At 40.9% G+C, this 10,147-nt stretch overlaps 1 protein-coding gene across 2 annotated transcripts; it reads right to left on the bottom strand.

The window, feature by feature from the left end:
* Positions 1-1,809: 1,809 nt before the first annotated feature.
* On the bottom strand, positions 1,810-10,141 carry LOC119363948 (BTB/POZ and MATH domain-containing protein 3-like). Of its 2 annotated transcripts, none has more exons than XM_037629322.1 (4): positions 9,774-10,141; positions 8,893-9,241; positions 8,193-8,469; positions 1,810-2,324 (listed from the first exon to the last, which is right to left on the bottom strand). In XM_037629322.1, the coding sequence occupies exons 1-4, from the start codon at positions 10,139-10,141 to the stop codon at positions 2,128-2,130; spliced, it is 1,191 nt and encodes a 396-aa protein (XP_037485219.1). In that variant the 3' UTR covers positions 1,810-2,127. The 2 variants fall into 2 exon arrangements, with proteins under 2 accessions (XP_037485219.1, XP_037485220.1); XM_037629323.1 differs by lacking the exon at positions 1,810-2,324 and adding an exon at positions 7,548-7,641 and having other exon boundaries at positions 8,189-8,469.
* Between the last annotated feature and the right edge of the window lie 6 nt (positions 10,142-10,147).

Raw genomic sequence — 10,147 nt, 5'->3', positions numbered from 1 at the left:
CTATGCTTCGAGCATGCTTCCGTTGCTGGCTGCTGCGAGGGTGTCCAATGATGTTGGAATCGCTACTGCGAGGTCGTCGGGGGTGTCGTGATTGGTGACGTTGCAGCAAGCCAGCGTTGTGTGGGCGTCGTCATGCTGTGAGCCGATACTGCGAGGACCACCATGCTATTGGGTATAATGCCGACCCTCGGGACGAAGCACTCGGCGCCACTACAAGCAGGCACCTGAGGGCATCAGCACATTTTTTGCTACAATCGCACCGAGTTGGATACATGATGTTGCAGCAATGGCTGCCACAAGAGGGCTGCTGCAGCGGGAACACACGAACCACAAGATGGGAGGAACCATGGAGGACGTATCCAGTGCACCTGCCTAACTCATGCACCCAATGCACCGATGCTAGATGAGCCATTGGATAGAAAATAGAGGAAGATGAGCTGGCTAGAGAGATGGATGGTTGGTACATTTGCAAAACAGTCCTTCTATTGTTCAAAAAGCAACCCTCACTCCATATCTCACATTCTCGACCTTTCATCAATAAAGTTGTTTGCTTATTTATTTTCTGTCCAAATAAACCGGCTAATATATTTGGAATAAGGTGTCTTATTTTGGAATTGTTTTGACCGACATCTTTGTTTTAGTGAGATCTTTGACCATACATCAAGTTTTGAGTACAGTTTAAAAAGCAACAAAAATATTTTTTTTCCAAAATATATTCAACATTGATATCGTTTCAAAGGTCTCGGCAAGAGAAACACCACAGTCAGAACCAATCCAAAATCATACATTCTATTTAAAATATATCACTTTTTTGTGTTTGAGACGAGAAAAATCTGAATGTGCATGTTTATAGGAGCGAGACATGTGGAGTGCGGGTTGATTTTTATAAAGTCAAAGGTTGCCTCAGCAAAAATGCTATAGTCTAATCCGTGACCAAATCTGGGCCATTCCTTTTTCATCTATTGGCCCAAAACTTGCTGGTGCATTGGATGTGCATAGGATATGTTCTCAGGAACCATGTGCCGCACAAGCTTTGCTAGGAGGGAGTGAAAGCAGAAGAAAAACATGAGAGGGCCAGACAGGCCAGGCTGCACATCTGACGGTAATCAGGGCGGCTGTTTTTTGGCCCGCTACAGTCTTATAGGGCCCGCTATAAAATACTTCCTCCGTACAATATAAGAGCGTTTTTTTCCACTAGTGTAGTATCACGATAAATATGTTTTTTACACTAGTGTAGTATCACAACATAAGAGCGTTTTTTACACTAGTGTAGAGTCAAAAACACTCTTATATTACAGGACGGAGGGGGTATTTTAGAACCATTGGTAGACTAAACGAAACAAAGCAATCAAAAAGAAAACCTCAAGAGGGTTAAGCTTCATGCACTGACCAGCACAAATACATCAATTTTTAAATAAATTACAAAAGACAAAACTTAAACTTAAGACCTTAAGCTTTGATATTATGTTAAGCTTCATGCACTAACAACGAAATCAAAAGTCCAAACTGATAAAAAAAGCTATGCAATCCATGTATACACTTCAACACGATGCACCCATGTCCCCAAATTACATACATCAAACCGAGGAAAACCAACCGGAGCCCCAAAAAATCCCCAAAGGAGGAAAATCGATTTGTACATACTCCCTCCGTTCCTAAATATAAGTCTTTTAAGAGGTTTCAATACAAACTACATACGAATATATGTAGACATACTTTAGAGTGTAGATTCATTCATTTTGCTCTGTATGTAGTCACTTGTTGGAATTTCTAAAAAGACTTATATTTAGGAACGGAGGGAGTAGTATAGAAGCTTACCTTACTAGATTCATTCATTTCGAAAACAACCATCTTGGAAAGCAGTGGAATCCGGCATTGCTTATTACTCCCTCCGTAAAGAAATATTCTTATATCTCTTTATGAAGGGAGTACCTAAATACGACATACAATATGTCAATGAATAGACAGAGTTGCAACTAAGGCCACAGAAAGCCGTCAATGCTGGAGATTATTCACAAGTTGCTCTCATCCAAATCAAAGTTCCTGTCACAGAGCACTTGACATAACTCCAGCCATAGTAAAATTCATGGGAGACAGCAAAAAGCTACATTAGTTGACAGCCTCCGCCTACACCCTCCTGCGGGTGCGCCTGTCACTAGCCTCAACGCTTTCAACGGGATTCACATCTTCATTGATACAAACTCCCCTTTTCCGGTTAACAGATGCAGGATCATCATCCACTACTGCGACGGTTGCTAACAAATCAGACAGCAAGGATGGGCAAGTCTCCTCCAGGTAATTAAACCCTTCAGTCTCCATCACAGCTGCACAACAAAACCAAACAGCTCAAGGTGACAACTCCACCAGGCAAATTACATAGCTTCTTATAACAACAAAACAAATGTTTTAAAAGGATTCTAAATGGTGAAAATTCCGTTGGGCACCAAACAGCAGGGAAGTCCCAACGGTAGCTAAAATTTCCATGAAAAGGCATCTTATATTTGCAAAAGGCAAAGTTAATACCACAAACCCAACATTGGGAGGTTACTGGAACTGAAGATACTAAGCGAGCATCAGCTGCTCAAAATTAACATGAAGGGCATTTGGCAAATGAATGGGGATAACAGCATTATGCTGCTGAAGGTTTGCATTCTTCTCCTTCACTGAATGCGGTAATGCTCCCACATTTCTTATCTTGAAATAGGTAAAATACTCCTCCGTCCCATAATATAAGATGTTATTACAACCAGTATATGAGTATATTGGTTGTAATAACATCTTATATTTATAGGACAGAGGGAGTACATTATAAGGAGTAGAAGTTGGAAACAGTCAATTACGACTTGCTTTTTTATTTTCTTTCAGTTTCGTTTTTGAAACCAGCAACAGCTTCCTCTCTGTTGCTAAAGAATACAGTTCAGAACTAGATAGAAATAACACATTCTTGTTCAACCCTACAGTTTACAAGAATGTCATCTGATAAAGATTTCAAGTTACAAACCATAATTTCCATGCACAAAGACAATATAGTATCAGCAAGCCATGATTTTGATAGCAAAAGCATCTGAAATAGTAGCATGTTCATTGCTATTGTTTCAGGGAATCATCATCAACAAAGAAAAATGAGGAAGAATAATAATACATATATTATAGCAGGTAAAGTAGAAAAATAATTATCATGTAGTAAGCATTCAAAGAGGCCAGCCAAACAAACCACTGGGGGATACGGGAAGAGTAAACAGTTATGACTAACAGAAAGACAAGGATGGAAATTCTTATGTTGAAATTTGAAATGTGGACATCAGCGAGCATTATTAATTTGCTTGAGTGGCAATGGACCGCGCCTCAATGACTAAAAACACAGATGCCATGCACATGAGAGCATGTGCCTCATGCACCCACCCACCCACCGAGGCACTGACACATTAAAACCAATAAGCCCGAGAGAAGGGGCGAGCCCTTGGCGTGTCAATGTAGGATTATAACAATGCTTAGCGACGAAGAAAAAACGCGTGCGGGTCTGCTCATTCCTCTGCTTGCTGATTTGGCGCGCATCACTTCTCTACTCGTCAATCCGGTGAAGAGATTGGGCTGGTGCGCATGTGGACCATTTGTTTAGTTGGTCCCATATGTAATAGGCGTTTGATTGCTGCATGAGGATTGGGTTGAAAATAGAAGCTTAGGAGCTAAGAAAAGAGTCTTCTTCTGTACGCACGCAACCCGCTGCCGCCGCCGCCACGCTCGCGTTCCTCTTTCCCAACCTTGCACTACTGCGACGGACTGCCACTACATCACCTTGGCGGCACCCGATGGGAAGAGCTTTAGCCACCGCTCATGTCGCCCCTGCGAGCCTGCCTCCTCCTTTGGAGCTGTTGCAACTTGTAACTGGACGACTGCGAGCCGCCGTCATCCTACACTATGCGGCGATGCGATAATGGGAAGATCCTCTCGGTGAGCCCACCCCCTCTCGTTTGGCCTCCTGATTTTTGGTTCTCGTGCTCCATGTTCCTCTGTTTTGTTCTATTATATTCAAAGTTCTGTCTCGTTTTTGGTGTTTGGTTCGTTGAAAATACCAGCTCAAGAAAGCATCCATACATACTTCCACAGGGAAAAGCTTGCACTTAACAAATACTCCCTCCGTCCCAAAATAAGTGTCTCAACTTTGTACTAACTTTAGTACTAAAGTTGGGACACTTATTTTGGGATGGAGGGAGATCTTCCTCCGTACAAGGTATGCAGCTGTTTTATTTTTTTCCAGCTCATGTGGTGGTTCTTTGATGAGTTCCAACCTTCCAATTTGATAGATGGGAGGGCATGGGGACTTCTGCCTGTGCATCTCGAAATGAATTTACAGGTGACCAATCCATGGACATGAAGTGTTTGTCAAATTGCTTGCAAGGGTGATCAGGATTTTACACCATTTGCTTACTGTCATAATATTTAAACTGCTCTTGCTCTTCTAGAATGTTGTTTGTTATTCCTTTCAGCTATGAAGTAGTCACTTTTTATGTGTTTTCGACATTAGGGGCCTATCACTTTTGATGTGTTGGTATTAGAATGAAACAGACTTGCATTTTCAGTTTGCATCTACACTATCAAAGTTAGTGCTTCCTGTTAATACATGTCAGCTTGGAATGATCTGCCTTTTATACCCTCTCTAATGGTTATGGTTTTGAGGTACACATCGCTGCACAGTTATTAACGTATGATTCATATAGAATTTAATGAATTGCAGAGTTATACTTCCATAATTCCATAAGATATTGAAGTTAAAAGTTTGGCTTCTATTTAATGAGCAGGTTCTCTTAGAAAAACGACGGCTGAAGGTAATCAACAGCTACAAATTTCTTCTAGCTCCGCAATGCTAGGTTGCGGTTAAAGCCTTCAAGGTTTTCGCTACTGCTCCCATCTTCGGTGCTAAGGTGATATCTCAAACTACTAAATTTGAAAATTATGTTCCATTTTCACCAGGATTAGATTATCTTAATAGCATGAAGTGTTATCATTTGAAGAGGAGAACAAATGTCAGTATTGCTACATCGTACATCGTGATTTCTGTTTTCATCAATCCAGCTGTTATTGTTATCTCTTTGTAGCTTCATATATAAATGAGTGTTGACATGGTCATTTTACAGAGTGAATAAAAAATGGTAAGTCAATAGAAGCATAACTTGTGAAGGGAGCCTTGGTGCAGCGGTGAAGTTGATGCCTCGTGACCATGAGGTGGTCACAGGTTTGAGTCCTGGAAACAGCCTCTTGCAGAAATGTAGGGAAAGGCTGTGCACAATAGACCCAAAGTGGTTGGACCCTTCCCGGACCCTGCGGGAAAGGCTGCGTACAATAGACCCAAAGTGGTCAGACCTTTCCCCGGACCCTGTGCAAGCGAAGCTACGTGCACCAGGCTGCCGTTTTAGTAGAAGCTTAACTTGTGACCGAGTGCCTTCAGAAGTTCTTTCAATTGTAGTAAATGTTTATGGGCATGTTTTAGGGTGGTAGAAATATATCGGTGAAAGTAGGGGATATTTTGCGTTGCCTTTAACCCGTAGCCTCATACAGAAAATAGTCCCATTGTCACACTGCGACAACTATAAACTCCACATATATGATTTGCATGCTAAAAGTGTTATTACCATGTGAAAAACATCATAGATTGACGCTTATATTTGCTGTTTTCTGCTATGGACACTTGAGTGTCTTGCAGCTGCTAGCCATGGCTAATGCGGCATTGCTTTCACCACCATGATATTAAGTGTTACCTTGTGTAGCCTTAGCCTTTTCTTCCTACTGAAATCTTATATATACTCAAGTAGCTGTTCATCCCCACTACTCTATTTATCTCAACGTGCACACATGCCACCTCATCAAGGCCCACGTTAATATGCATGTGAAAGATTTCCCTTATTAATTGATCCCCACTGCTATTTATCTCAACATGCAAACATGCCACTTCATCAAAGGCCCACCATCACAAGCATGGCAAAAAATCCATTATATTATGCTACTTCTATTCAATACTCCCTCTGTAAAGAAATATTTAGTGATCTAAACGCTCTTATGTTTCTTTACAGAGGGAGTAAATATTTTTAACTAATAACTATACAATAATCAAACACAATATATAACATGTATTTTTAGTTTTAGATCATATGTTATTATTCCAAATATTCATGTTTACTCCATACAACCAAATTTCAGTAAAATATGTTTTACTCGATACCCGCAGCAACACGCGGTTAACTACTAGTTGATATATGTTCCAATGCCTTGGTCTATGGGAGCAGGCAGCAGTACCAGATGGTGTGGTGATGGTTATGTTTCAGTTTTTTTTCACATTTTGAGGCATGTATTGATGGTACATGAGATTGGCTGATCTCCGCGTGTGTATTATTATTATTATTAGACATTGCAGATTCGTGAAGCTGTTATATCAAGTGTCTCATTTGCTGTTGAATTCTCTGAAGAACTCTATGGAAAGTTTGCACATCACTTCCAATTCATATTCACAGTTTAGTCTTTCCCAACACTAACACTTTTCTGAAATTATTTTAGGCTGCTTTGGCGGTGAGGAGACTGAAAGTAGTATTCCATTTTCACAAAGCAAAGTCAGCACTACCTGTTTCTGAGTTGCAACGGGGATGGACGAGGGGCGAGGTGGGACATATATTGCTTTAGGAAGCAGAACTTCCATGGCTTATCCAGAAGGATTTCCTGCATGAGTTGCTTTTATTTACATATAGCTTGTGTAAACAAATAAGCGGTAAGCCTAAGATCCCACATAGTGAACTTCAGGCCTTGTAATGCTTTTGTGTCACATGTAGCTTCCTCCACGTTAGCTTCCCTTTTTGGATTACTTCTTACCCGCAACTAATGGACCGTCTAACTCAATTATGCTCTACAGGTGACTCATCAGGTGTGCTACTACCTATAATGTATATGAGTTTCATATGAGTTTTTATAATATACTATATGTATGGGTAACCCAATGACCTGATCTGTGTTCATTGGCTCAACAATCTCGGCCACTGACACATCATGATTTTCATGTACTCCCTCTGTTTCTTTTTGCTCCGTGTATTAGATTTGTCTAAAGTCAAACTTTGTAAAGATTGACCAAATTTATATTAAAAATACCAACATCTACAATACCAAATAAATATAATATGAAAATATATTTCATGATGGATCTAATGATATTGATTTTGTAGCGTGAATGTTGATATTTTTTTGTATAAACTTGGTCAAACTTTGGATATTTGACTTCAGACAAATCTAATACACGGAGTAAAAAGAAACGGAGGGCTCACATACTGTCAATTGCTGACATCGATATCACCTGCTAACACAAGCTGATGTTCATATATCCATGCCTGACATCTTGTATGGCTGTACACTAACTAATCATGTGCTTAGCTTCACTTCCTTAATGATGCATATGAATGCACACATGTTACGCCACACACCAAACAAACCAGCTGAATGGGCACAAGCAAGCATAGCACCGCACATGAACATCTCAGTATGCGGGCGTGTGCGAGCATTTAGCTTAATTAAAGAACTCAAAGCTATGGGTTTTCAGCATTAGTGGTTTGAATTGCAATATCTCTGAAATTTTCAAAGCAACTGCTACTTAAAGAAAGTGATGCTATACAGATTCATCAATCTTGATACATAACTGCAAATCCTTGAGAACAATATCAACTCTACAAGAAAATGAAAATAAAAACAAGAAGAGTGTTTTACCAATCCTACTATATTCTCAACAATCTAACGCCCTCATATAGGACTGTTGAGCATTTGCGCTTTTTGCAATCATTCTATAGTACTGTCACCATTTTGCTAGTGAACACACATGCGTATGTTGCAACTTGCAGCAAGAAAAATGTGCCAGGACCCAAAATTTGTGTGTTATTCAAAACTCGTGGAATATTGTAGTTAACATGAACCAAATGGTTACAATATGTCACAGATATTATATCACTAACCGACATTTCCAAATACCCCAAAAAGGCAGCCATTTTATCCTAATAGCAATAGAAGGAAATACTCTTTGTGTTAGCATGTATATCTAGTTATGTACTCGTGAACTTCTAACTAAGTACTATAATACTGGGCGGATACAGATAAACAGAAGACAACACGCTGCCTTATATCAACAGAAGGATGCAAATATATTCTAAAGAATAAAGGCATACCTCCCAGATTTTGCCGAACAGCAGTGAATTTTAGACAGGCAGACTTGAGCTGAGCACAGTGGTGCTGTTCAGCTAGGGCTAAGGTTGTCGCTACTGTTTCAGAAGTGAGTTCATCACATAACTTTGCCTCACATAGGATTCGTAGCCGGTCCAACCCATATCTATTAGCTGCTGCCAACAGATGTTGTGTTACCACAGTAGATGTCCACATTGAGAAAGATCCAGCTACTTCATGAATGCTAGGAAGCTCATCAGAATATATGAAATTGACCATTGCCTGCATTGGAAGAGAAGTTGTAATATTATATTACCATAAGGGGGTCTTTCACTAAATAATAATTTTGCAAGGATTTCCTTCTTTTTCTCAAGGTTGGATGTTAGGCAAGCCAGCAAAAGTTTAGTAATCCAAAATAGACCCAGATTGGTTCTAACACAAACAATTGAACTAGATTGTTCATACTAGACAAGATCAAACATGCTTACTTTACGGGGATTAACTTACTTATTCTGGTGGGAATTAAATTACAAGTGCACACAGCATGTGTGTTAATCAACAGAGGGCAGAGAGAAAACACTCACAAATGAGTAAAAAAGATTCTAAAAATGTACATTATGACTGAAAACACCTAAAAAGGAGGAACTGGGATTCCCTAACAAAAACATACTAAAAAAATCGGTGCAGTCTGCATGTAACAATTACCTTGAAGACGATAGGTTCAACATCCTCCACAACAACTCTGTCCATGTCAGGTTTACCAATAGGTCCAAAGAATTGGGCTTTGAACACCGGGGAGCGAGCGGCAAGAATCCATTTATGTGCCTGGACTTTCTCATCACCTACTTCAAAAGTTATGTCACAGCCAATGTGGAGTTCAAAGAGCTCCTTGAAGCAACGGCCAATATCCGATGGGGGAACATTAATCTGGATATTCTTTGGTGTTTCGAGACGGTTCTTGACGACACCTACTGTGCAGTTCATTACTAGGCAATCATCCTTTAAAAAATCTGATGCTTCTAACTGTGTCCTTCTGTAGAATCTCTTGTAACCCCTGAAAAGAATCAATCACCTTGAGCTGCTGTTACAAAATGAAAAAGAGTAATGCAGGTACACAGAAAAAGAGAATATGCCAAGGAGGGGAGAGCACATTACAATCAGTAAGGGGCAATGATGAGAAGTAACGGATAAGAAAAAATAAACCTCATTCATTTGAAACGAAATACCATTTGACCATTTCCTACGTAAGAATATGGCAATACGAAACAGAATGCCAGTCTCTGCAAACCATCAATTCTTGGTTTCTTGTTCCAGGAATTATGCAGTATCTAATGACCACTACATTAGTCTCAGCAATATTTGCTTTGCTGCGATTTAATTTAAGCTGTGGCGTTTAAGATAACATTGAAAGGTATTTTGCCTAACCAATCCGCCTAGAACTAGAGATGTGAAAATCTCAGCAAACAGAAAGTAGCAAACAGTAGTGGCATCCGTTAAATAAATCCAAGGGGGGCAAGGCAAATGTAATTGGAAGCAATTTAGGTGGCAAAGAGAGAGTAAATGGTGAGGGAGATGTTCTTAGTTACCACATGGATCCTCTGTACTTGAGGGTGTATGGTCCGGCCTGCATGGATCGGTCGAAATGGGAGTGGACCTTGTGGCGGGAGCGGCCGGACTGGTCGAGGAGGGTGAGCTCGAAGAGGGCGCGGACGTCGGTACCCTCGGAGGCGAGGGCGACGAACACGGAGACGTAACTGGCGTTGTCCTCGTGGTTCTTTCCGTCCGGGTAGAGGTAGACGGCCCAGTCGTAGCCGCCGACGGCGAAGGTGTCACTGGAGAGGTGCCGGCCGGGGCCGATGCCCTTGGCGAGGGAGAATCCCTTGACCGTGTACTGGTGCGATCCCCGCACGGTCTCTGTGACCGACCGCGACCACGACGGCCGCGGCACCGCCATCGCACA

Source organism: Triticum dicoccoides, chromosome 2B, assembly GCF_002162155.2.
Source record: "Triticum dicoccoides isolate Atlit2015 ecotype Zavitan chromosome 2B, WEW_v2.0, whole genome shotgun sequence".
NCBI classification, from domain to species: domain Eukaryota; kingdom Viridiplantae; phylum Streptophyta; class Magnoliopsida; order Poales; family Poaceae; genus Triticum; species Triticum dicoccoides.
Note: the sequence above shows the minus strand (reverse complement) of the source record. Positions and strands in the feature narration are given on the sequence as shown.

Coding starts and splice junctions, on each gene's coding strand:
- LOC119363948 (XM_037629322.1), bottom strand. CDS start 10,141: ATGGCGGTGCCGCGGCCGTCGTGGTCGCGGTCGGTCACAGAGACCGTG. Junction 9,242..9,773: donor AAGTACAGAGGATCCATGTG/GTAACTAAGAAC, acceptor GATTCTTTTCAG/GGGTTACAAGAGATTCTACA. Junction 2,325..8,192: donor TGTTCGGCAAAATCTGGGAG/GTATGCCTTTAT, acceptor TTTGTTGTGCAG/CTGTGATGGAGACTGAAGGG.